This window comes from Salmo salar, chromosome 07, assembly GCF_965601325.2.
Source record: "Salmo salar chromosome 07, fSalSal1, whole genome shotgun sequence".
Lineage (NCBI taxonomy): Eukaryota > Metazoa > Chordata > Actinopteri > Salmoniformes > Salmonidae > Salmo > Salmo salar.
In genome coordinates, this window is record NC_138297.1 from 21,846,133 (window position 1) to 21,874,008 (window position 27,876).

At 43.0% G+C, this 27,876-nt stretch overlaps 1 protein-coding gene across 13 annotated transcripts in view; it reads left to right on the forward strand.

The window, feature by feature from the left end:
* The window catches only part of LOC106608716 (adhesion G protein-coupled receptor L3), a 314,019-nt gene that overhangs the window by 79,747 nt on the left and 206,396 nt on the right, over positions 1 to 27,876 (forward strand). For all 13 annotated transcript variants that reach the window (XM_045721692.2, XM_082977451.1, XM_082977453.1 and 10 more), the window contains one exon: positions 9,091 to 9,304. In XM_045721692.2, the coding sequence (XP_045577648.2) occupies positions 9,091 to 9,304 (214 nt within the window). The remainder of the gene's footprint in view (positions 1 to 9,090; positions 9,305 to 27,876) is intronic.

Genomic DNA, 27,876 nt, shown 5'->3' on the forward strand with positions numbered 1-27,876 from the left:
AAATGGCACCCTAGTCCCTATATAGTGCACGACGTCTGTCCAGAGCCCTATGGGCACGACATATGAAGAGGGCGCCATTTAGGATGTGGTCCCACTGTGAGTGAGCGTATGGTAGTTTATTCTCTGTGTCGACTGATTGAGGTCAGAACAGATTAAGTGCTTTTCATTGTCAGTTTGAGGTCCGGGTTTCCATTGACAAACATTACCAGATGGGATCCTCACCCGCTGGTGTTCTCTCCAATACACTGTTATTGGCAATCCACATCATATTGTGGCTAAAGATACTATTATCCTTTATGTGGTGATTGTCATCAGGAGGGTGACATCACTGGCGTGAGTTATGCTGTGTTTACTCCGCTGTCTGTGCTCACAATAGCACAGTTGATGCAATTCACTTGAGGCGTGGATGCCTTTCAGGCTGGAACATTGCAGGTTTTCCCAATTCATTACAACATACAGTGGATTTAGATGAGTTTTTTTGTAAACCCTGTGGCCTTTGTTATAGGAAAACCTCAGGATAATATACTCCCAAAATGTTAACTTTTCAGGGTTAGGAAAAGGTTTGGGTTGGTTTACTATCACCTCTGGAAAGGCCTAAGGTCCAATCCAGACTTTCTATTCGTTTTTTTTTTTGTTGGCGGGGGGGTTGAATTAAAAATATTTAAAAATGAAAACTGTAGAAATGATAATGGACCTATATTCATACAGTTTCTTGCCTGTGTCCAGCTCGCTAATAATCACCTGAAATGAAAGCTAGACAGTCGGGGAGCATCAAATTCCCGAAAGGATGCTGGATCGAATCCCTGAGCTGACGAGGCAAAAATCTGTCGTTCTGCTCCTGAGCAAGGCAGTTAACACACTGTTCCCCGGGCGCCGATGACGTGGTTGTCAATTTAAGACAAACCCACGCACCTCTCTGATTAAGAGGGGTTGGGTTAAATGCGGAAGACACATTTCGGTTGAATGCATTCAGTTGTACAACTGAATAGGGATCCCCCTTTCCCCTAGAGGACAATTTTTTTGCTAATTCTGACAGCGAGGAAATGTAACACGTTTTCAGTGCGGCCCACTGGATCTCATTGAAGACCGAATGCCTGGGTCGAAATGACTTTGACACCCCTGGCCTAGATCGTAATAAATGTCTGTGGAGGTACGGTTGAATGGCATTTTAAGTGACTTCCCTTAGTCATCCAGTCACGGAACATTCAAAGTAGATAGATACAGACAACATTCTTTGTTGTCTGAAAAATATAAAGATTAAAATACCACAAAAAAAAAAAGGAGACAAGACGTTGACACTGTGAGGTGAGTCTTACTGTCTCATTTTACAGGGATACATTTATACATTCCTTCCTGTGTGCAGTCAGTCAGGTGTTGCTGGTTGATGCCATCTGCTGTGTGTCAGTGGTCCATGTGAGAAAAGGCTGTTCCTTTTCTCCCCTCACACAGGCAAAACATATATATATTTTTTTACCTCAATTAAACTTTGTGTCCAGGCCGAGGTAAGAATAGTAATGCCAAATCTGGAGGTTTGTGTGGGTGTCTCTGTCAATGAGTGTGTGTGTGTCTGGGTGGTTTGAGGAGACCGAGGGGGTGTTAGTTTTGGCTGATAACTTCCCCAGAGCAACACTGAGGCACACGGGGGTTGCAGCCAGGGGAAAGAGGGGGGAGATGAAAGGAGAGGAAATAGACTAACAATGTCGATGTGACGGCTAGCTGAACAAAGCCCAGATTTCTCTCTCTTGCTCTCTTTTACTCTCCCTCTCTCTTGTGAATCACCACTAACAGCAGTAGCTTCCGACTCCCTAGGCTGTCTTCCTGCTCTGGAAGAGCGCTCGGACCATCTGACAAAGTCAGCAGTTCGCAGATGTGAAGACATATAATTCAACTGAGTTTACATGTAGAGCATAAAAATGGAAAAACATACTTTCCCCCCCTATTCAGTCCTCAGTATTATTATATTTTACTGTATTAGTTGATTCTATATCGACGACAAATTTGTCAAATGGACTTCAACTCGTGAATTATTTTTCTGAGAATGAAGTAATTGAACCACACTCTTAATTATCCCTGAAATTCCTTGAGCTGAAGAGAAATTGACCTCCGCGTTGTTAACTATAATTTGCTTATAGGAGGGGAGTATCACGCTCTGATGACCCTGAATAGGCACCTTCTCTTTTTTTCCATCTTGTTTTTAGGTCTGCTACGGTTCGGCACTTAAGGCATGGAGTATCGTTTAATTAAATGAATCCTTCATTGGATGGGAAAAGTCACTTCACCTCAAAGTTCCAAGTGTGTGAATCAACAGTGAATGGGAGTGTCGCTGAGACTCACTTTCATATGTTGCTCCACTGGGTGGTTGCACTGTGAATATGTAAGGTGAGCCACTGTCACAATTTGTCTCGCTAACAGTCCCGTCCCCAAGCATGCATGGGCTATATCCAATTCATTCATTCAAAGGCGCAATTCACAGCTTTTGCAGTTTCAGGGCAAGAGCTAGTGAAGTTTAGTTGTTACTCAGGCAGTTGATGTAGCCCCAGCCATTGACATTGCTGATTTTGTTCCCCTGTAATTTACCTTGGGGCTAATTCACAAATTCTCTGATGCAGAAAGAGCTTATTGCCTCCCTCGGCACAGCTGGCTGCTAAATTGACAGGTGAGGCACATATTTGAGTGTGTCGCTAGCGCTGTCAAGCCTTACTCACTTCCCCTATACCGGTGAGCTTGGTGTGTTGCCAGATGTGGAAAGGTAAGTGTCGATGGAGAGGAGTGGGAGCAAAACAAATGGCCTGTTTTCACTGGCGAGCAGAATGGCTGACCAGACCCTGCTTTTTTCCCCCTATTAGACGAACTCATCCTAATTGCCACAGCGCTGTTTGAGGTGGTCAAAAGCCAATAAATAATCAGTGTGATTTGAAGGGCCAGTCAATCTAGGATCCACTGAAGAACACCTGGAACTGAAGAACTAGCCATGTTTCATTTGGTGTTTGGTCTTCCACGACAATCATTTCATGTGAGCAATTTTAGACACATCAAAGGTTCTATGGAAACGGAACACATAATTGGGAATGAACTATGACATTTTTCTGCATTGCAAAGCGTGTTTGATTAAATGTCTACATGATGTATTTTTGTTTTCGCTTTGTTTTTATTAACTGCAATTGTTCAAAAGCACAACTTGCTCAGTGTTGTCTTATAATTGCCTCTGATTGAGTAGGTCCCTTAGATTTGAATCGAGGATATATCGAAACTTAATTTACTCATAATGCTAATTCTCACTTAAATTGTAAATTTTTATTTATACTGAATGGAACATTTTAACCTTTTAGTCACTTTAGAAGGAGGCCTACCCCCCCCATTCCATAAACCGTCTTGGGATGCCACAGGTGACGCAATCTACTTCGCTGTAAAGCGGAAGTGGGCGTGACCGCCTCCCTCTGCTCTAATCAAATAACAACCACATGATTCATGCACTAATTAATCACCCGCTTTGTGGGCCGAGCAGATCCAGCGACGTGGGGAAGAGGGACAGACGTTCGATGTGTTGAATCAGCCCTTCTCTCCCTCCCTCTCTCGTTAATTCAATTCAATCAGAGCTCATTTGAATTGGCCGCCCTCTGATTTGGTTTGTGTAGTTTGCAGCCGGAAACGAAATACTGTATTTCATCATGATATTTCCTCGTACTTTGTATTTATTTGATGTATTTTCCAATCCGGGCTTGATTTGAGATTGCATATTTATCACAAATCATCGACTGTGTGCATGCTGGTGCTTTCAGAAACTGGCTGACAGTAGAAAAGGTTGAATAATTGCACAAGCCAGCATAGGGACTCTTTAGTCTTGGAAAGCCAGACCCTAGGCAACAGTGACTAGAATCTGGGATTAATGACGGACTCTTGTGTTTAGTTCAAAAAGACAGAGAAAATGATCCGGGGAGGGTCCTCTTCAGACGGACAACTCTCTCAACAAATCACGAGGCAGACATTCCAGAACATCACAAAAACCTTTTGTAGTGGTTTTAGTGAAGGAAGTTGATGCAAACTAGCCACTTGCGAAATGTGCTCAAAAAAAAATGGCCATCCTTGCTTGCTACTGTTTTGTGTTGACGGGATGTGAGCAACAAGCGGATAAGGCAGTGATGTATGCAGTGACCGATCTGTACAGATGTGAAGCCAGAACATTGGTACATTGTGGGAGGCAGCCCTTCTTTTTAGAGAGACGATGGACAATTCCAACGGTACCAGTTGTGTTTATCTCCATTATGACAGCCATTTACACAAACAAACTCTCCAATCTTAATGTCTGCAGTCGTTGACCCCTTCCATCTGACAATTTTTCTGTTTCTTGGGCGATCAACTGAAATGCGTGCCCCAACGGCCCTGTTTTGATATTAATGATGACTTTTAAATGTCATTGCTAGTCTGCTCTGTCTGAACTGAAGTGCCCTGTGGCTCGGAGGGAGTAAAGGAAGAAGGGTCGGAGGGAAGGAGGTCTGGGCTGGTTTTCAATGACCCCAGGCCCTCAGTGACGCTCTACATGCAAGCCCTCTTGAGATCATGCAATTTCCCCCAATTACTTAAGGAAATCCGCATTCAATGCCCACAATCAAACTCCTCTTTCGGTTTTCAATTTGCGGCCTCCGAGTGATTTTGAAAGCTCGGGAAAGAGCGACATTATTTCAAGTGACCTTTCAAATACCCTTTTTGGTGAGTAATTGAGTTTGTTTAAATATTTATTTGTGAATTACAGCATGTGTCTGTAGAAATGACTCGCTCCTCTCTGTAGATTCACTGTGAATTAACACTTTTGGATGAGTTGAAGTAAAGACATCTTAGTTGACCTTAACGTTTTATCCAGCGAGTTCTCCCACAATTCTACTTTTATTTTGCGTATTCAGCAGAGTGCTCGTCGAGAGACTTATCTTGATGGGAAATCTCAGGAGGATGAGTACAGCAGGATATTCCTCTCAAGTATTAGAGAGAGAGAGAGAGTGGAACAGGATAGAACTGAGAGCTTAGATATCAGGAAGGACTTTCAATGAGACTCCATCTTGCTTTTAGCTCGATGGATGTGTGGACTTAGATAGCGATGCTGGTGTTGGTAGCCGGGGATTCTGGTTATTGCTTACGTTAGCGGCTGAGGGAATCTGTCTCCCAAATGTATTTGTATGGCTTCGTTTCCTTGTTTGTTTTAATGTGGGAGGAAGATATCACTTCGCTGACATGCTGTGTTGTTACCTTGTCTTTAGGTTACAGAGTGAGAGTTCCTTTTTAAGATCCACAGGGATGTTGAGGTCAGTCTAATAGCCCAGTCAGTTGTCAATAGACAATCAGGGGAGTACAAAATCGGGTCTATAAAAAACAGTGTCAAAATAATTCTCAACTTCTTATTCAGACCTATTAAATACAATTAGAGAAGACTTTTAAGTGTATGCTGGTGTCTTTGTATACTTTCATGTTTAGTTAGCAGGCTGTAAGCTATGCTAGTTTTGACTCCCATCTTCAAGTATAACATGGAAACACTATTAGCCTTCCCTTTCTCAATGTTGGTCTATCATACCTGTTAGTAATTGGTTCTGGCCAACTTTTGAAGCTGCATATGTCATGACATTTGATTATAGTTGTGGGTGTGTGTACACTGTGTATATAGAGTGTTACCAGTGATGCACAAGTTAAAACTTATTAAAAAAGTCTGTCTTATGAATTGCTTTGATTTCAAACAACCAAGGATGGCATATTCTGTTGCTTAAAATTGCACATGGATCAATTTGTTCTTCTTGCCTTGTAGAGTAACTACTGCACTTACTTGACCCAGTGAATTGAAACAGATCAATGGTACTCGGTAGAGCAAACTCATGTTTAGGCAAGCTATTCAGCAAAGCATAGGATGAAACTTCAACAGAACTCCAATCTGCTTATAAATTGATGTTGTGTTGCATTTTGAGCATGATCTACTCCACAGCAAGAGAATATGAAACAGAATGTGGAATAAATACGATAAAAATGAAATTATTTATTGATTTCAAGGATTGCGGGGACAAAATGGCATTTTTAAAATTCCGTTTGGTACTTTGTACATACCACCCCCTTAAGATAGTACCAGCATTTTGACATTCTCAGTGCATATGTTTAGGAGAAGACATGTCTATGGTAACCATCCATGCAATGGGATGTGCCTTTGGATAGAACTATGAAAATACTGTGCCATCTTGTTTTTTGGTCCACATTTGCTTATTTATTATTTTACAAAATGATGGTGTCATCCTTTCCACATACAGTGCATTCTGAAATTATTCAGACCTCTTGACTATTACCACGTTTTGTTACGTTACAGCCTTACTCTAAAATTAATTAAATACAATTCCTCAGCAATCTACACAGAATACCCAATGTTTTTAGAAATGTTTACAAATGTAAAATACAGAAATGCCTTATTTACATAAGTATTCAGACCCTTTGCTATGAGACTCGAAATGTTGCTCAGATGCATCCTGTTTCCATTGATCCTCCTTGATGTTTCTACAACTTGATTGGAGTCCACCTGTGGTAAATTCAATTGATTTGATGTGATTTGGAAAGACACACCTGTATATATAAAGGTCCCACAGTTGACAGTGCATGTCAGAGCAAAAACCAAGCCATGAGGTCGAGAGAATTGTCTGTAGAGCTCCGAGACAGTATTGTGTCGTGGCACAGATCTGGGGAACGGTGTCAAAAAATGTTTGCAGCATTGAAGGACCCCAAGAACACAGTGGCCTCCATCATTCTTAAATGGAAGGAGTTTGGAACCACCAAGACTGGTCCTAGAGTTTGCTGCCTGGCCAAACTGAGCAATCGCGGGAGAAGGGCCTTGGTCAGTGAGGTGACCAAGAACCTGATGGTCACTCTGACAGAGCTCTAGAGTTCCTCTGTGGAGATGGGAGAACCTTCCGGAAGGAGAACCATCTCTGCAGCACTCCACCAATCAGGCCTTTATGGCCAGACGGAAGCCACTCCTCAGTAAAAGGAACATGACAGCCCGCTTGGAGTTTGCCAAATGGCACCTAAATACTCTGACCATGAGAAACAAAATTCTCTGGTCTGATGAAACGAAGATTGAACTTTTTGGCCTGAATGCCAAGCGTCACATCTGGAGGAAATCTAGCACCATCCCTACGGTGAGGCATGGTGGTGGCAGCATCCTGCTGTGGGGATGTCTTTCAGCGGCAGGGACTGAGAGACTAGTCAGGATCGAGGGAAAGAACGGAGCAAAGTACTGAGATCCTTGATGAAAACCTGCTCCAGAGCCCTCAGGACCTCAGACTGGGGTGGAGGTTCACCTTCCAACAGGACAACGACCCTAAGCACACAGCCAAGACAACACAGGAGTGGCTTCGGGACAAGTCTCTGAATGTCCTTGCGTGGCCCAGCCAGAGCTCAGACTTGAACCCGATCTAACATCTCTGAAGAGACCTAAAAATAGCTGTGCAGCAACACTCCCCATCCAACCTGACAGAGCTTGAGAGGATCTGCAGAGAAGAATGGGAGAAACTCCCCAAATACAGGTGTGCGAAGCTTGTAGCGTCATACCCAAGAAGACTCGAGGCTGTAATCCCTGCCAAAGGTGCTTCAACAAAGTACTGAGTAAAGGGTCTGAATACTTACGTAAATATAATATTTCACTTTTTTAGCAAATTAGCCAAACATTTCTAAAAAACATAATTTTTTTGTTTTCTCATTATGGGGTATTGTGTGTTGATTGAGGGTGGAAAAAACAATTGCATCAATTTTAGAATGCTGTAACGTAACAAAATGTGGAAAAAGTCCAGGGGTCTGAATACTTTCTGAAGGCACTGTGCGTGGGTCTTTTTTGCTTGCTCTGCTACTTTGAAAATAGTGCCTCAAGTATTCTAGATAGTTAGGCGCATGATATTGAACAAGCTTACCTGGCAGTGGCTTATCAAAGATTTTTCTTACAGTAGATTCATGCAACAACTTTCATGTATCACGTTAAACATCTTACTATACTACCTCTTCACGGCCTTGTTTTCAACACATGTAAAATAAATTTCACTGGCAAATCAAATGTGTGTCCTTTCTCTTCCATGGTGCCCGGTGGTTCATCAGCCATCAATTATTTGAAAGTAGAAGTGTAATATGATCCAGATCACTGAGAGGGAGAGAGAGAGACTTCCATTAAGTACACATACTGGCTGTCTATCCCCCTTCTAGCCGATGATAAATGCCTGCAGTACACATTGTCCAGTGTTGGCGCTACGACACAGACACTTATGTTAAGGGGTGTTTATGAAAATCCATAACTGTCACGGTCCCCCATGGTCACTCAGCCCAGCGTTTACGTTTCCTACTCATTTTTCATTCCCACTGTAAACACCAAACCCCTGGAGTCTCTCCACTGTTCGTCTGGCGAGAGGCAAAGCAGAAACGTCCGAACAGACAGACGGCAGGCTCCGGTCGCTTACCATTGGGCTGCCTGTGGGTAAACAATTAGAATACTGCCAGAGGGCAAGCAGCTAGCCACGCGTTCACCCCCTTGCCACCTTCCCCTGTTAAGTGGGCGTGGCCACCTCCCTCAGCTCTAATTGAATAACAACACGATGATGCGGTAATTGTGTGGTACATATGGATGTTTTAGTCAGGCCTCTTCTCTCTCTTACTCCCTCTCCCTGTCTACTTCTCTTTCCCTCCATCTCTCTCACCTCTCTCTGTATTCGTCTTACTGGTTGGATGGTCGTCATGAACACAACTAACATGCTCCTCACCTACTCTTTGACGATCTTGATTGCCGCATCTCTCCGTCTCTCACACGACCTATAGCCATGTTATTGTCTCCCACCCCCAACGAGGGCCCTGTCAGCTCAGCTTCCTACCTCCCAATATCTGACCTGTGACCTTTGCTCTAATGTCACCTTCTCTCTGTCTTTCTCTCGGTCTTTCTCGCTGTTTTGTCTCGGTCTAATGGTTAAGACATTAGGTTGGCTATTGGGAGACCCAGGTTCGATTCCCACCAGGCACACGTGTCCCACACAGTAAATATACCCACTGTTACGCACTGTTTGCTGACGTTATTTTCTCTTTATGTACCCACAGCCTTCAGTCGAGCGCCCATCCCCATGGCTGTGGTGAGGAGGGAGCTGTCGTGTGAGAGCTACCCCATCGAGCTGCGCTGTCCGGGCACTGACGTCATCATGATCGAGAGTGCCAACTACGGCCGCACCGACGACAAGATCTGCGACGCAGACCCGGCACAGATGGAGAATACGCGCTGCTACCTGCCAGATGCCTACAAGATCATGTCCCAGAGGTGAGAATCTAGAACTGTACATCAATGTTTCTGCTGGTGAGAATCTAGAACTGCATATCTAAGTTATTGCTGCTACTGTACCATCTCAACCGCTACAAGATCATGTCTAGAATCTAGAACTGTACATCTATGTTTCTGCTGATAAGAATCTAGAGCTGTACATCTATGTATGGTCTCTCTACATTACTATGAATAGATTGTCTATGCTTGGTAATGCTCATTGACACCGTCCCCAAATACTGCCGTTGCAATCTTGGCTACCTTTTATTTTGTCTTTGTCTGGAGTTCATAGACCAGAGTGGAGGGGATTTCATGAATTAACTTTGTCTGTTACGGGGAAGCAAGTCCTCATTGATAATAATAAGCAATTCCGCTATGTTGATAATTGGTGTTCCATTTCTAATTCCTGAATTACGTTTAGTTGGATATTGATTTGAATGAGACTCTGAGGTGATTGCCACTTATATTACAGGTGCCTCTCGCTGTTAGCGATTTCCATTTTTCTCAAATGAGATGAAAGGTGCTACATACATAATCCTGGAAGTGTATATTTGGGACATATACACTTTTGAATCCGGTGTATACGATACACTTGACATGTTTTATTGCAAAGGGATTTCATGAGTAGGACGTGTTTGGGTATTAAGTTTTGTTTAGAGATCGGAATTACGAGGATGTCTTCTGCAACGGACCACCTTTGAAGAAATACAATATGAAACACTCTTGGTTTGCTGTCCGGCGGTGAATCGATCCTTGTGTTCTCAGTAGAATACGTTAAGAATTCCAACGAGTCTAGAAAATTCTCAGATCGATCGCAATAAATCCCTGTCTTGGGTGTAAATTTATACCACCTATACATTTTGCCTGTGATGGAAATCAATGTTCATTTGAAATAATTTGAATACATTAAATCTTATTTGTCTAAATAAATATGACCTCGGTGAGCTTCCCTGCCAGACCTAAGCACTTTGTGTAGAGTTATGGCTACATTGTGGAGAAATCAGGAAACAGAGGCCGATTTGTCAGTGCAGACAGAGAGTATACAGCACTTTGACAGTGATGTGAGAGAATATATACATAATTTGATGATTTACATTATGTAAATGTACACATCATATAGGCTTTGAGCATACATGCAGATAATGTGCTCTATTTAAGAAAAGTAAGCACATTCGTTGTTATTTTTTGGAATTTGCTATGATTATCATTATACACAGTGTTGGGTTACTAAGTACTAGGAATGGTTGTCTGTAAAGCCATTTTCCATAGATACACAGCATGACTTGGTTCAAGCCCTCTTTAAAAGCTGCAGACATGCACCAGGATTTGTAGCTGTTGTCGCGCTCATGTTGTCGTGAATAAGTTACGAGCACTCCAACGAGATAAGGTTTATCTAAATTGCTTTTCAGTGTTGACACATCCCCGTTTTCCGAACCCAGTGTTCCATGTGCTACCCTTTTGAGAATACTAATGACGTTCTGCACATTATCTAACTGCCTCTCCCTCCACTTTGTGTATGGCATGACAAAGGTGAGATACGCACTAGTGTGAGAAGTATGGATTAAAAGGTAGGTCTTAACACCACTGTCAGATAATTGATCCGGCCCATAGCATTTCCCTCGTTCTCCCTCCTGCACCTCCCACTCAGAAGAGTAATCCCTGCCGGAATGAATCGAACTGGAGATGAGGAAGAAACGGAACAACAACAAAAAAGACAACCAGGGAAAAAAAAGAACAGCGCCAGGGAACTGCACTTTTCTCTTTAGCATCACAGAGCTAGCGGGGGCAACTCACAAAAGATAAACAGCGAGTGAAACCCAATTCAGAGATTCAGAGCGAGCTCTTATTGTGTTTGGGGGCAAAGTTGGCATGGGGATGAAGGTTGTGGGTGGTAAGGGGGGCTCGGGGAGCAGGGGGAAGAGTCCTGAGATATTTGTAGCATTGGCAACACGGCTAACACATTAGCATGTGAATAGGGATGCGCTAGGGGTTAGTTAGCACGTAGGAAAGTGTGACGGTCTCGCGATGCCCCCGGCTGCAACAGAGCTGGTACAGCTATTGCTAGGAACCCGGTAACTAAGCTCATTAGAAGACAAAAACAGGAATAGAATCAAAACAAACAGCAAATCAGAAAACTGTCGCTTCAAAGACGACAGATAGTGCAGAGGTCGACACGAGATGAAAAATGGGCCCCAAAACCGCTCACTCGGCATTTGTTTAGTGGATTTGTCTAATGTCGCTGACAGGATAATGTGACAAATACACACAGAAGAAGAATGGACTGTTCAGCACACTGATGCCGACTTTGACATGCTTCTGAGCATTTGTCATTTTTCTTTGAGCTTTTTCCTGATTACAATTGACTGCCTTTGATCAGATTATCTAAGTATTGCATAACAGTAAGTACATTTAGCTTAGTGTTTAGACTAAGCTTAGATGTTATGACAAATAGAAAACAGCAGTGATTGTTTTCATGTCTATCTTTAGGGGTTTGAATGAAAAGTATGTTGGTTACTTTCATGTTGTTGGCTATTGGCTTCGTACAGAATGTCCTCCAAACAGAATGGGCATTGGCACCAGGACTGAAGCACACTTCCCTGATATTTGATATCCTACCCTGTAGGAGACTACCCCTCCCCCTTCGTGGAATGTTCCTCCTTTGGGATTTTCTTACATTTTTTGCCAGCCCATGAGCCACCTGTCTTTCCTGCTGGCATGGTCTGGGTATCACTCTGTCAGACTAAGCTATAGGCTAACATCCATCACAAGGAAAATACCCATCCATGTCACCAAGCCTGCTATCAGTCAGTACACATTTGGTCAGCACAACTTCCTTTTCCTTCCCATCCCCCTAAATATTAAAAAAGGGCCCCATTTGATATTCAGAATGACCCCCCCCCCCCCCCCCCAAAAAAAAGAAGAAAGGGTTGCTTATCAGCATACAGAGGCTCCTCCAGCTAGGTGTTTGGTTCCATTAGTCTTTTAAGCGAGTTCTAATATCTCCTGTCTGAGTGATAGCGTGCCGGTGAGTGCCGTAATGCATCTCAAAATGAAGGCTGTCTTCCCAACATGCCCCCGACAGGATGAATGGCTCTGAGTCATTACTGATACTCTCGCATGCGGCGGCCATTACGTGTCTGGAAACTCACAGCCAGTCAAAGACGTGTCACCTGTGTGTGGCACCGGGTTACAACTGGAAGGTGGCTAATGATAGCGTAATTCAAACATATGCCACCAGGACTCATTTGGGCGTAATTGGCGGCAATTACCATACTTTAGCCCGCCTACTCTTCCCAATGAATTTTAGCTGGCAACTACCTCTGTATATTGAGTGTTTGGGAGTTATCAACATGCGGTTTATTGTTTTGGAGCCTCTTGAAATCTCTCCTCAATAAACTCTGCAGTGAAGCTAGATTATTCCTCAGAAGTGCTTCCGCCCGTCCTCTACAACAACACAGCGCTATCATATCAATCGGGCTTGATCTCGCCAACGCGCGTGCTACGCGCCGCACTTCAAAAACGAGCGACGACGATATCGAACAACATCCTCCATCGTTTTCTCATCAGCGGCCCAGCGCCTGTCGTCTTTTGTGTTCCCCCTCTCTTTCCCTGAGGCGTCGTGGCCTTCACGGCTAGTAATTACCGGCAATATCAAAGTCGTATATCACCCGGCATCTCTGCAGACCTCTCCGGGTACCTTAAGGGAACGCCTGATAGGAAGAGAAGAGGGTCAAAAAGGAGACTCCTCTTCCCCCCCATTTCTATCCCTTTTCCTCTGAACTTTTTTTTCTCCCTCATCTCTCTCTCTCTCTCTCTCTGTCTGCGAGGCATTGGGTCTGCTGATTCTCTCTCTACACATTCAAGAGTCTGGCCTTTCATCAGCTAAGTGCAGTGTTGTGTCTGCTCCCCGGTTGAGGCAAACACTGAACATTTGAAATAATTACTGTCTAAAAACATGACATTTGAAGGGAAATATGTTTTTGAAGCAAAAGTGACTCGTGTGTGCTTTGATTTTACACTAGTTCCCAGTCATTTACCAGCAGGTTGAATGTCAAGGGTATTGCATTGTATACCACTTGGGATTGAAGCTACAGATCTTCAGTCGATAGTTCATTTTCTTTTACATGTACACCATAATAGTTTTTTTGCCTTCATTCACTTTGTCATATGCAGGCTAGAATGTATGAAACAAACAAAACATACTTATTACTTCAAATTCCTCAAATGTAAAAGCAAACTATGAAAGATAAGAGAGCGTGAAGGGGGAAGAGAGAGAGAATATGAAGTAAAAATCCTACTCCCTCACCGTTGATCTTAACATCCGGTCGAGTTTCCGTCATTCTTGGTATTTGACCTGCTTCAGGGTTTAAGGATTTGATAAGATATTTATTTAAAAGAGAGAATATTAGCTGAAGGTCCCTTTCAGTTCCAATGCCCTTCCTCATCCAAATCCCTTGACTTAACTGTCGTATGCGTACATTTCAACGGCTGGATAGGCAGACACTCAGTGTATATTAAAACACTGCACATATCTAACCAGGTGGCAAGTAAATATAATATTTTTTTATAATAATCCGACATTCATTTGTTTTGGCATTCCTGTTTTTCAAGTCACATGTTGATGCACATTGTGCATTGGTTCCTTGATCTCTGATTTTTGCGTTGTTTCAGCCAATGCTTATAATGGAATACATGGCATGTGACAGTACAATTTACTCTTAGTACATGTTTGAGGGGTATTCATAGTCTATGTGGTTACCATCAGTGGTGGAATCCATTAAATGCTAGTCATATTTTGAGGAGAGAAAGAACACACCACTAAAGCACAAACCAAGCGGAATGTCCTTACACAGAGTGTTTAGAGTCCCTAGTTGCCCCCAACAACAAGCTAGAGAGTTCAGCCAGGCACAAATTATTCTACATCCAACTGCCTTGTATCCCATTACGTATTCATCCTCCCGTGTATTACCACTTCTGATACTTCTCATCCTTTTCTCATAAAAGTTTGGCCGTTTGCGTTTTGGTGATATGGAATAGATGAGGAAGCATGGTGTAACAGGAGTTCGCCGAGCTGAAGCGGGATACTGTCTCATCTAAGATCAATTGGCTGTCTCTGAGGGAAAGTCACCTTATTAAAAAAAGGCTTTTGGCGTTTTGCAGCACCCTAACTCATGTTTTTAAAGGGAGGTGTCCCAGTTCATGCGTTGCAATGCACTGTTTGGTTGGTAGTAGATAATTGGTATGTTTGCATTTTAAATAGATTATGACCCATGGATAAAACAGTATATGTGATTTTGGTTGATACACAGTATGTAGTTTGGCTTGGTGTTGAACTTCCCATATAAATCAAAACTTGAGAGTCAATTATTCGGCTAAGATGTGCTAATGCATGAATTTAATCTCTGAATAAAAAATATCTTACATGTGGTTCTCGCACACACCCAAAGGGATTGGATGCAGGGTTATTTTCAGAAAGAAATCACCAGCCTCCAGTTTGCAGAGTTTGTATTTTGTCCATGTTTTCTATTGAGGACATTTTGTGCTGTATGAGGTCTGTATAAGACCAACAGCAATATTTGTATTAAGTTTATAAGGCAGAGCAGTTTGCCTCTGCCAAATCTGTCCTTACTCATACATGTCTTGCAGGGCATGCAGTGCCGACAAACTATTAATCAAGCTATTCCCCTCGGAACCATGGTTGTGTTGATCACCTGTCAATTATAGATTCCATCAACCACCGCATGAGATGATGGCGTGTTGTGAATACCAAAACAAATGTGACACAATGAAATTGAGCCAAGGGAGGTTTTCTGTGACTACAACCAGTAATAAGTAAAAGGGTCACGCAAGCAAGAACAGCTCTGACAGAAAAAGTCATATCCCCTTCGGAATACAAAGAACATGCAAGCAATAAAATTCATTCCAAAGTCTGATGATTACTTAAGGTATATAAGCCCAATTTCCATCTCTGCATGTTTGCCTTCCCAGTTCATCTAACTCTCTTTTTGATGTGGTGCCTTCTCACAGAAAAAAGGAAAACAATATTCTTTTTCCTTTTTCTTTCCCTATGGATGAAGTCAGCCGACATCCATTATCCCCTCTCGTTTTTCATCCCCGCCTGCCTCCATTCTCTCCATCCGGCTTGATAAGAACCTGCTGCATTTCCATTTGGCCAATTGGGTACAGTAAATTCAGCCTGGCAGTCTAACCTTCCAGCCTACGGGCAAGCCCAGGTCATAGACGAGACTTAATGGTGATTAAGAAAATAAGGGCCTAAGCTGGCAGTGGAAAATGTTTTTTGGAGGTTTTCCTATGCAGAGCAGATTGATAACTCTCAAAGGATAGAGGGAGAAAAAGAAAGAGGATTGAATCCAGCAGCCGGGCGGTTTGAGAATCCCTGTGTCGGATGCCATTTGCAGTTGTTCCGAATGCCCTCTGGGTTTTCTTATGCCCCCACAAGTTGAAGTAAAAAAATAAAAAAATAAAAGGGAGAGGTTTTAACTTTTCAACTGTTCTCCTCAGGACATAGCTCAGGACTTACGTGATAGAATGTCAGATGAATAGCCTTGCGCGGTGATGTCACTGGCTAAACGTGTCATAATGGAATGAATGTAATTGGTCGGGAGGAGGAGGGCTCAGTCCATTTGTCAGCTGTGGGATTGGGTTTCACTTGGATGCCCCAGAACAGTAAAGAAAGAGCTAATTCAGATTTGGGGTAGGTGGTCAAATGGCACACTGGAAGCAGACTCCGCTACCATCTGATGTTTTCCTCCTTCGCTCAGAAATCCCTCTGTTGTTTTTCCCTTCCATCTTCCCTCTTGTTCTGTCCTTCTCTTAATTGGCAGGCAGGAGTAGACACCTATTTGATGTCTACTACAGCTCGCCGCTTCCAACTCAAAGCGAAAGTGCCGAAGGGGGCAATTTCTCTGTCGTCTTATGTAGGAGTGGGCGGCCGACTTCGCTTGACCTTTGGGTAACATTACGTTGATCCATCCTCGCCTCGGAGATAAAACATCATCATGCTTTTCTGATTGATGTCTTGTCTCTACATCATTACCAGTCCTTTTACATTCTCTGTTGCTCCCTTGCCTGCACCCTGCCCCCAAAAATAACTTTCCCCTGATGTAAATTCCTGCACTAATCACTTGCGCTGAGGGCTATTTAATTGAAATTGATGAGCGAGCGGTAGAATGGTATAATTCACCTGAAAAACTATGCCCCTATGAATCAGGCTCCAGGTGTCAGACCAGGCTCCACGTTTCATTACACCTCAACCGGGTGATTTTAAACCAGTCTAAATTAGCTGGGTAATGAAAGCCTCTCCTTTTTGGTACCCTATTTTTCACTCCTTATACATACATCATCTATAGAGAACTAGGTAGACATGGGGGAGGGAGGTTAGAGTGGCTGAACTAGTTCATTTTCTTTGGAATAACCTCACCCGTAGCGGAGCGCACTTAGCCGTACTTTAGTCCTGAAAAGAAAACTGCCGTAGTCGGAGAAAGAAAAGAAGGACATCTCCAGAGTATCAAGTTTCTGGAGTGTCCATTAGTTCCAAATAAACAAGACATCATTTTCATCTGTGAGGAAGTCAATATTTATGCTCAAATGAGCTTTGAAAATGGTGTAGTTTCTGATTATTTAGCTTGTCTACTCCTCTCTCACTGTTAGCACAAGTGGTGCAGTGATATTGAATCATTCATGAGAACGGGAGCTCATCTTGGAGTTTGTTTGTCAGAATGGAAGTCAGATTTCTCTCTGTTGTGCCACTGCTAGCCCTTCTAGTTGTCGAGTCGATGGTGCTCTTTCTGCTTTTCTCCCAGTGTCTTTACAGCTGTGGATTTACTGCATTTGTCACGGAGCGCAGTAAGTATGTGGGTTGTTTGAATATGTCAGCTGGCTTGCCCAGGCGGCACTGTGTACTCAGACGATGGGGAGAGAGTGTGGGCTAATCTTGTAGGGGCCGAGCCCCAACGAGGTGCCCTGGTCATCAAACGGTGACTCAAGTTGTTCGTCTGGGATGGCGTCTAGTCGTTGCTCAATTCTGACATTATAGTCTCCCACTCCATACTATGGATTTTTTCTCTCTCTTTCTCTCTTTCTTTCTTTATCCCCCCCCCCCCCCCACTTGGGCCGAAACTGGACATGAATTGGTGGCCGCGGGCCAACTCCTATGGGTACGACTCTCAGGGGAAGGAAAATAGTTGCCGCCGGCGTTGCCACCTGCTTCCACAGTCGAGGCGCGGAGGCCCCTTCTCTCCGTTTTCCTTTCTCAGGCAAAAAGCGAGTCCCTGGGGACCCGTTTCTACCAGGCATCCCTCGCTCACCTCTAGTCACCTCACCTGCTCCGTCCGTTTCTTTTTGGCAGCCCGTCCTGTCATCCATGCATAATTGTCTCGGATTTCAAGAACAAGGTTTTTCCCCAAGTAACGCTTTCAAGACAAGTTTGTATAGGGGCCCTCTGGTGGCTTTTACAGTATGGGATTCATTTAAAAGTCTCAGAGGCTGTCTAAGTAGTTTCAGATGGGTTTGATTATTATTACATGGGGTGATGTTTCAGTTGTTTTGGCAACTGTCACAACTTATGCGCTGATGGTTTCTGCTCCTCAATCTATAGGTTTAATATGGAATTCATTGAAAGGGGATGCATGGGATGTCAACTATTAATCTTTAATCTGGAAAACTGATGACACAATCCTTATGATCAATGTTTCATACCACAGTTGCATAATTCACTTTGATCGGGCGCAGATGTGGCGTTGAATATTCTATCAGTTCGTACCCCACAACCCTAAACGTATAGAAAGCTGTTCTAAAATATATTCAGAATGATGATAATACTGTATCATGTGTGATTCAAGTGCTGGGAGCTTTTGGAATGACTATTGTAGCTGGAAACAGCTGATTTGTAATGGAATATCTTCATAGGCGTACAGAGGCCCATTATCAGCAACCATCACACTTGTGTTCCAATGGCACGTTGTATTAGCGAATCCAAGTTTATCTTTAGAAAACCCTTTTGCGATTATGTTAGCACAGCTGAAAACTGTAGTGCTGATTAAAGAAGCAATAAAACTGGCCTTCTTGAGACTTTATTATGAAGGCCTTGGGTAACATTAGAATATATATATATATATATATATATATATATATATATTCTTTCAAATAACACCATAGCTTTTTCATTAGTTTGGTACTATAGGCTATAAGTAATGTATGTATGTATGTATGTGTGTGTGTGTGTGTATATGTGTGTGTATATGCGTATATGTGTGTGTGTGTGTGCGTGCGTGTGTGTATGTGTGTGTATATATATGTGTGTGTGTGTGTGTGTGTATATGTTTGTGTGTATGTATGTATGTGTGTATATATATATGTATGTATGTATGTATGTATGTATGTATGTATGTGTGTGTGTGTGTGTATATATGTATGTGTGTGTATATGTGTGTGTGTGTGTGTACACACACATACATGTATATATTATATGTGTTCATATGCATATATATGTTTATATGCATGTGTGTGTGTGTATATGTGTGTGATATATATTTGTGATATACTGTATACATATATATGTATATACATACACACACACACGTATGTACATATGTATACACATACATACGTATACATACACACGTGTGTGTGTGTGTATATATATATATATATATCTGCTCCAAAAAATAAAGGGAACACTTAAACAACGCAATGTAACTCCAAGTCAATCACACTTTTGTGAAATCAAACTGTCCACTTAGGAAGCAACACTGATTGACAATAAATGTCACATGCTGTTGTGCAAATGGAATAGACAACAGGTGGAAATTATAGGCAATTAGCAAGACACCCCCAATAAAGGAGTGGTTCTGCAGGTGGTGACCACAGACCCCTTCTCAGTTCCTATGCTTCCTGGCTGATGTTTTGGTCACTTTTGAATGCTGGCAGTGCTTTCACTCTAGTGGTAGCATGAGATGGAGTTTACAACCCACACAAGTGGCTCAGGTAGTGCAGCTCATCCAGGATGGCACATCAATGTGAGCTGTGGCAAGAAGGTTTGCTGTGTCTGTCAGCGTAGTGTCCAGAGCATGGAGGCGCTACCAGGAGACAGGCCAGTACATCAGGAGACGTGGAGGAGGCCGTAGGAGGGCAACAACCCAGCAGCAGGACCGCTACCTCCGCCTTTGTGCAAGGAGGAGCAGGAGGAGCACTGCCAGAGCCCTGCAAAATAACCTCCAGCAGGCCACAAATGTGCATATGTCTGCTCAAACGGTCAGAAACAGACTCCATGAGGGTGGTATGAGGGCCCGACGTCCAGAGATGGGGGTTGTGCTTACAGCCCAACACCGTGCAGGACGTTTGGCATTTGCCAGAGAACACCAAGATTGGCAAATTCGCCACTGGCGCCCTGTGCTCTTCACAGATGAAAGCAGGTTCACACTGAGCACGTGACAGACGTGACAGAGTCTGGAGACGCCGTGGAGAATGTTCTGCTGCCTGCAACATCCTCCAGCATGACAGGTTTGGCGGTGGGTCAGTCATGGTGTGGGGTGGCATTTCTTTGGGGGGCCGCACAGCCCTCCATGTGCTCGCCAGAGATAGCCTGACTGCCATTAGGTACCGAGATGAGATCCTCAGACCCCTTGTGAGACCATATGCTGGTGCGGTTGGCCCTGTGTTCCTCCTAATGCAAGACAATGCTAGACCTCATGTGGCTGGAGTGTGTCAGCAGTTCCTGCAAGAGGAAGGCATTGATGCTATGGACTGGCCCGCCCGTTCCCCAGACCTGAATCCAATTGAGCACATCTGGGACATCATGTCTCGCTCCATCCACCAACGCCACGTTGCACCACAGACTGTCCAGGAGTTGGCGGATGCTTTAGTCCAGGTCTGGCAGGAGATCCCTCAGGACACCATTCGCCACCTCATCAGGAGCATGCCCAGGCGTTGTAGGGAGGTCACACAGGCACGTGGAGGCCACACACACTACTGAGCCACATTTTGACTTGTTTTAAGGACATTACATCAAAGTTGGATCAGCCTGTAGTGTGGTTTTCCACTTTAATTTTGAGTGTGACTCCAAATCCAGACCTCCATGGGTTGATAAATTGGATTTCCATTGATTATTTTTGTGTGATTTTGTTGTCAGCACATTCAACTATGTAAAGAAAAAAATATTTAATAAGATTATTTCATTTCATTCAGATCTAGGATGTGTTGTTTAAGTGTTCCCTTTATTTTTTTGAGCAGTGTATATACACGTACGTACGTACATACGTGTGTGTGTGTGTGTATGAGTGAGTGAGTGAGTGAGTGAGTGAGTGAGTGTGTGTGTATATATATATATACATTTATGTATATGTATGCAGTTGAAGTCGAAAGTTTACATACACCTTAGCCAAATACATTTAAACTCAGTTTTTCACAATTCCTGACATTTAATCCTAGTAAAAATTCCCTGTCTTAGGTCCGTTAGGATCACCACTTTATTTAAAGAATGTAAAATGTCAGAATAAAAGTTGATTTATTTCAGCTTTTATTTCTTTCATCACATTCCCAGTGGGTCAGAAGTTTACATACACTCAATTTGTGTTTGGTAATTGTTTAACTTGGGTCAAACGTTTCAGGTAGCCTTCCACAAGCTTCCCACAATAAGTTGGGTGAATTTTGGCCCATTCCTCCTGACAGAGCTGGTGTAACTGAGTCAGGTTTGAAGGCCTCCTTGCTCGCACACAGTTTTTCAGTTCTGCCCACAAATCTTCTATAGGATTGAGGTCAAGGCTTTGTGATGGCCACTCCAATACCTTGACTTTGTTGACCTTAGGCCATTTTGCCACAACTTTGGAAGTATGCTTGGGTTCATTGTCCATTTGGAAGACCCATTTGCGACCAAGCTTTAACTTCCTGACTGATGTCTTGAGATGTTGCTTCAAAATATCCACATAATTGTCCTTTCTCATGAAACCCTCCTGCAGCAAAGCACCCTCACAACATGATGCTTCCACCCCTATGCTTCACAGTTGGGATGGTGTTCTTCTGCTTGCAAGCTTCTCCCTTTTTCCTCCAAACAACGATGGCCGTTATGGCCAAACAGTTCTATTTTTGTTTCATCAGACCAGAGGACATTTCTCCAAAAAGTACGATCTTTGTCCCGAAATGCAGTTGCAAACCGTAGTCAGGCTTTTTTATGGCGGAATTGGAGCAGTGGCTTCTTCCTTGCTGAGCGGCCTTTCAAGTTATGTCGATATAGGACTCGTTTTACTGTGAATATAGATACTTTTTTACCTGTTTCTTCCAGCATCTTCACAATGTTCTTTGCTGTTGTTCTAGGATTGATTTGCACTTCAAACCAAAGTACGTTCATCTGTAGGAGACAGAACGCGTCTCCTTCCTGAGCGGTATGACAGCTGCGTGGTCCCATGGTGTTTATACTTGTGTACTATTGTTTGTACAGATGAACGTGATACCTTCAGGCATTTGGAAATTTCTCCCAAGGATGAGCCAGACTTGTGGAGGTCTACAATTGTTTTTCTGAGGTCTTGGCTGATTTATTTAGATTTTCCCATAATGTCAAGCAAATAGGCACTGAGTTTGAAGGTAGTCCTTCACATACATCAACAGGTACACCTCCAATTGACTCAAATTATCAGAAGCTTCTAAAGCCATGGCATCATTTTCTGGAATTTTCCAAGCTGTTTAAAGGCACAATCAATTTAGTCTATGTAAACTTCTGAACCAATGGAAATGTGATACAGTGAATTATAAGTGAAATAATCTGTCTGTAAACAATTGTTGGAAAAATTACTTGTCATGCACAAAGTAGATGTCCTAACCGACTTGCCAAAACTATAGTTTGTTAACAAGAAATTTGTGGAGTGGTTGAAAAATGAGTTTTAATGACTCCAACTTAAGTGTATGTAAACTTCCGACTTCAACTGTATGTATGTATATATGTATGTATGTATGTGTGTGTGTGTATATATATATATATTTCATTTTTTTTCAAGTGTTTAATACATTTTATTCATGGAGTGCCTTTGTTGCCACTATGGAACAGAAAGCATATGTTTGGAAGATGGCAAAATCATATTTTTTATAACAACAAAATTATAATACCACAACCACCAAAATGCACGGTCAAGACGCACGGTTAAATGACATCAATAGCCTAAACATCATTAAAAGCGACAAGTATCCTTGTTAAATAGTGAAACTCAGCACAAAAGCAATAATGGCATTATAATGAATGTGTCCATATGACAGCAGCCAAAATTATTGTCAGCTCGTACTTGTGTGCATCAGTTGAATTTCATTAAGCTGTTATCCCTTGTCTTCACAGTTGACACAGTTTTCGGAACTTTCAGATGCTTGACACACTTTGACATACAGTGCCTTCGGAAAGTATTCAGACCCCAGACCCCAATTCGTTTTTTTTATCCTAATCAACCTACACATACTACCACATAATGACAAAGCAAAAACAGTTCTTTAGAAATGTTTGCTAATTTATAAAAAATTAAAAAGTATTCAGACCCTTTAATCAGTACTTTGTTGAAGCACCTTTGGCAGCGATTTAAGCCTAGAGTCTTCTTGGGTATGACGCTACAAGCTTGGCACACCTGTATTTGGGGAGTTTCTACCATTCTTCTCTGCAGATCCTCTCAAACTCTTTCAGGTTGGATGGGGAGTGTTGCTGCACAGTTATTTTCAGGTCTATCCAGAGATGTTCGATCGGGTTCAAGTCCGAGCTCTGGCTGGGCCACTCAAGGACATTCAGAGACTTGTCCCGAAGCCACTCTTGTATTGTCTTGGCTGTGTTCTTAGGGTTGTTGTCCTGTTGGAAGGTGAACCTTCACCCTTGTCTGAGGTCCTGAGCGCTTTGGAGCAGGTTTTCATCAAGGATCTTTCTGTACTTTGCTCCGTTCATCTTTGCCCCCGATCCTGACTAGTCTTTCTGTCCCTACCTCTGAAAAACATCCCCACAGCATGATGCTGCCACCCATGCTTCACCGTAGGGATGGTGCCAAGTTTCCTTCAGACATGACGCTTGGCATTCAGGCCAAAGAGTTCGATCTTCATGTCAACAGATCAGAGAATCTTGTTTGTCATGGTCTGAGAGTCTTTAGGTGCTATTTGGCAAACTCCAAGCGGGCTGTCATGCGCCTTTTACTGAGGAGTGGCTTCCGTCTGGCCACTCTACCATAAAGGCCTAATTGGTGGAGTGCTGTAGAGACTGTTGTTCACCTGGAAGGTTCTCCCATCTCCACAGAGGAACTCTAGAGCTCTGACAGAGTGACCATTGGGTTCTTGGTCACCTCCCTGACCAAGGCCCTACTCCCCCGATTGCTCAGTTTGGCCGGGCGGCCAGCTCTAGGAAGAGTGGTTCTTGGTGGTTCCAAACTTCTTCCATTTAAGAATGATGGAGGCCACTGTGTCCTTGGGGACCTTCAATGCTGCAGACATTTTTTGGTACCCTTCCCCAGATCTGTGCCTCGACACAATCCTGTCTCGGAGCTCTACAGACAATTCCTTCGACCTCATGGCTTGGTTTTTGCTCTGAAATGCACTGTCAACTGTGGGACTTTATATAGGCAGGTGTGTGCCTTTCCAAATCATGTCCAATCAATTAAATTTACCGCAGGTGGTCTCCAATCAAGTTGTAGAAACATTGCAAGGATGATCAATGGAAACAGGATGCACCTGAGCTCAATTTCGAGTAGCATAGCAAAGGGTCTTACTGTATGTGAATAAGATATTTCTGTTTTATTTTTTATACATTTGCAAAAAGTTCTAAAAACCTATTTTCGCGTTGTGTGTATATTTGCTGAGGAGATTGTTAGGGATGCATGGTATATATGAGCATATCGGAATGAGACAATATTAGCTAAAAAATGCAAGCATCGGCCCGTTGTCTAGTTTAACGCCGATGTCAAAGCTGACGTGCTTACGAAATATAACGTAAGTAGATGACGTAATGACGCCATGAAAAATACTCCGCTACGCAGAAAAATACTAAGCGCACACTTCCAACAACTAAACAAGTTCAAGTTGAGCTATCATTTGAAAGAGTAAGAACATTTCAGCGAGACAACTCAAAGGCGAAATCATTAACGCCAAGATAATGGAATTCATTATGCTACTTGCTATGGGTGTCACGCCTGACATTTGGATCAGCGCCATTCGAACAACTGACTCGAAATAAGCTAATCAACTGCGTCTACAGCAGACTTGATACCCTCTGTCATGGCATTGAAACGCCTGCTCAAAATATCTGCCCGACACAGACCGTGGGGTTAAAACTTACAAAAGTACTTGGCTGTGAACAAGCGATTCGGTGGTATTCTCTCTGAGCCTCTTTACTGTGTCGCCACCATGCTCGATGCTAGGTAGAAGGACCGCTACTTTGATGCAGACAGGAAACAGGGTTTACGTGAAATGTTACATACACAGCTGGACACAGAGACAGTGCGCACCGAGGAAGAGAGGCCACGGACGGACAGACAGAGCTGAAACTTCACTGCTTGACATGTACGATGAAATCCTGGTTGAGAATGAAACGACTGAACAAACGAACAACGAAACAGCACAGCAAGTAAGTGAAAGAAATTGTTTTTGATGATATTTTACTGGTAATGGGGACATGCGTAAATGCCAACAAAATAACTTTTTGGTCGGTGTGGTGTGTGTGTGTGTGTGTGTGTAACCTTTAACTAGGCATGTCAGTTAAGAACAAATTCTTATTTACAATGACGGCCTACCCCAGCCAAACCCGGACGATGCCGGTCCATTTGTGCGTCGCACTATGGGACTCCCAATCACGGCCGGATGTGATACAGCCTGGATTAGAATCAGGGACTGTAGTGACGCCCCTTGCACTGAGGTGCAGTGTCTTAGACCACGTCCTCCGTGTGTGTGTGTGTTAACTATTTAACTGTACTAGAATGCTTAAAAGGCTGCTAAAATTGAAAATATTGGTTATCGATATCAGGGTTTTTTTTGGCACGTAAAATATTGTATATCGTTATCGGCCAAAAATGTCATATCGGTGCATCCCTACAATTTTTTTTATTTAATCCATTTTAGAAAAAGGCTATAACGTAGCAAAATGTGAAGTCCAGGTGTCTGAGTACTTTCCTAAGGCACTGTTTGGTTGTATTGAGTAATAGTCTAAGGTTATCTCTTTGTGTCCCCGTCGTCTTGTCATTCTTCAGCACCGTTATGTAGTACAATGGCTGTGCAGGTGCCTTATTTTACGCAGGGTGAGGGAGCTACCGGCTCACTTTTTTCATGGTGCCGGCCATTTCTTTGCAAGCAACCAATGACAGTGAAGTCAAGAAATTGTCCATGGTGACATTTCTCCCCTTGCCAATGTAAGGTTTCACAAGCCTCATCACCACATTCTGACACTCTCTCACCTGTTGTCCGATATGGATATTTTCCCAGATATTGAAAACCCTTCAGCATGTACAATTACGCCACACTCTCACTGTGTAGCATACTCCAAGTAAACCAGAGTACCCTGATAAGGTACTGATATAGAGTACATAACATTTGATGATTTATAATTACAATGGATCAATACAATAGAATGGCCTGCCCTGTTCTTCATTCACTATTAGTGATCACATAATTATGCATCTTTCACTTCCCTCACTCATCAACTCACCCATTCTCCCCCTTTCTCCCCATCATACTTTACTTCATTTATTTCATCTGTTATATGTGTGAAATTAGTTTCGGCATAGTTTCGAGGCAATTATCAGGGTGATTATCTACTGGGCCAGGCACATTCCATTGTTGAGAGAAGGATTGGAGAGGCCTTCCTGTCGGGAGGAGGAGGGGCAACAGGAAAACCATAAAAATGCCATTCCCTCCTAAAACTCCAGTTGTTTGTGATATTAAGATTCTAACACCGACTATGCGTTATATAGACTTATTTAGGAAAAGTCAAGTGGGGCGTGACTTAAAAAATGGCAGTGTAAAAAATTATGACAATCATGAGGAGTCAAAATGACTACTTTAGCGATTCTAGCGTTAATAATTCTAATATATCAAGCTGGCCACACCATTTAGTTGTGAATTCCATACTGTAACTAGATCAACTGGCGCGTGCTGCACAACAGTGAGTGACTCACAAGGCTCCGGTCTCTTGTCGTTGTGTGCTTGTAAACAAACACCATGTGACTGGGGACTACCGGTAAGCTTCATAATGAAAGATTGTGGTGAAATGAAGAATGAGATCTTCATTTCCTAACGTATTGCACAAGTTGACTGTGGGTGTGTTATAAACTAAATATTCAAATGTATATAAAAAAACAACAACTTCAAAGATGATTTCCAAATACCCCGGTATACGGTATACCACCCAAGCCTATACCAGTGTTATTCATTTTTTCTGAGCTCAACCCTGACGTGTGTTTATCAAAAAGCTTAATCTCTCGCCGATAGATGTTTTTCCTCACCCGAACACAAATTCAGTGGCGTGTTCCCTGAAGGTTTACATTGGTCTGGAGACAGGCCTCTCATGCTGCCCATACTTGCTTGTGAAAGCTAATTATACCAGGTTATTTTCTGACTGTGAGAATGTCAATATGGCACAGTAGGGAAGCTCTGTCCTCAGTGTCACATTGTTATTCATGACACTTAATTCTGTCAATGTCCCCAGCAGCAGACAGTGGCACCGGCCAGTGAGAAATGAGAGCCTTGTTGGGGATATGCTTATTGCCTCCTCTCAGAATGGTAAAAATGTCTCGCGTTTGTCTCGCTGTTGTGTGTTATTTGGATGCTGCCTTTTAATGTCACTATAGCAACCAGCTGAAAGAAGGGGAGGGCAAATAATGAGCGGGGGCGGTATAGAGGTAACGAGTAGAAGAGAGGGAGGGAGCAGGGCAGAGGTAAAGAGGGAGTGTAAGCAACATAGTGAGAGAAAAAGATTAAGCACAAAAGGAAGGGAAACAAGTTATCGCCAAGAAGGAGAGAAAGCGAGAAGAGGTTGTGACCTGCCGGTGCACCCTATTCTTCTTCATCCCCAGAGATGGCATCGCCACTCAATCCAGTTTTTTGTCCGTGTCACCTTGGGATGTCGCCGGAATTGACACTGTCCACTGTTTCCTAATGTTGTTTTACTGTTGACTCTCGGCGGGGACAACATCTGGTGGGTTTTAATTAGTCACGAGGCCCAAATATTAAATCAAATGTGAAGGAGCCTCAGTGACATCAAGTAGCAGTTTTGTGTGCACACCTTCAGTGGCAGCACAGGCTATTTTGGTAGCTGTTTTGGGGATTTTGACACCCATTTTGTTACCCGTTTGATACTGGCTCTTCTTGGTGATAATGGGCACTTAATATGTATTATATTTCCTCGTAGTCAAAATTAGCAAAAAAATAGTCATCCATCCATCTTTTTTGAAATGTATTTTTACTCAAACCACCCGCGGGCCGGATTGAACCACCCGCGGACCGTATGTCCCCCCCGGTGCATGGGCTACTCTTGTGATGTCAACAGATTTTTGGACCACTGCCATGATATTATAACACCTAACATTCTAGTCTGTTTCAGTGATGGCATCCAT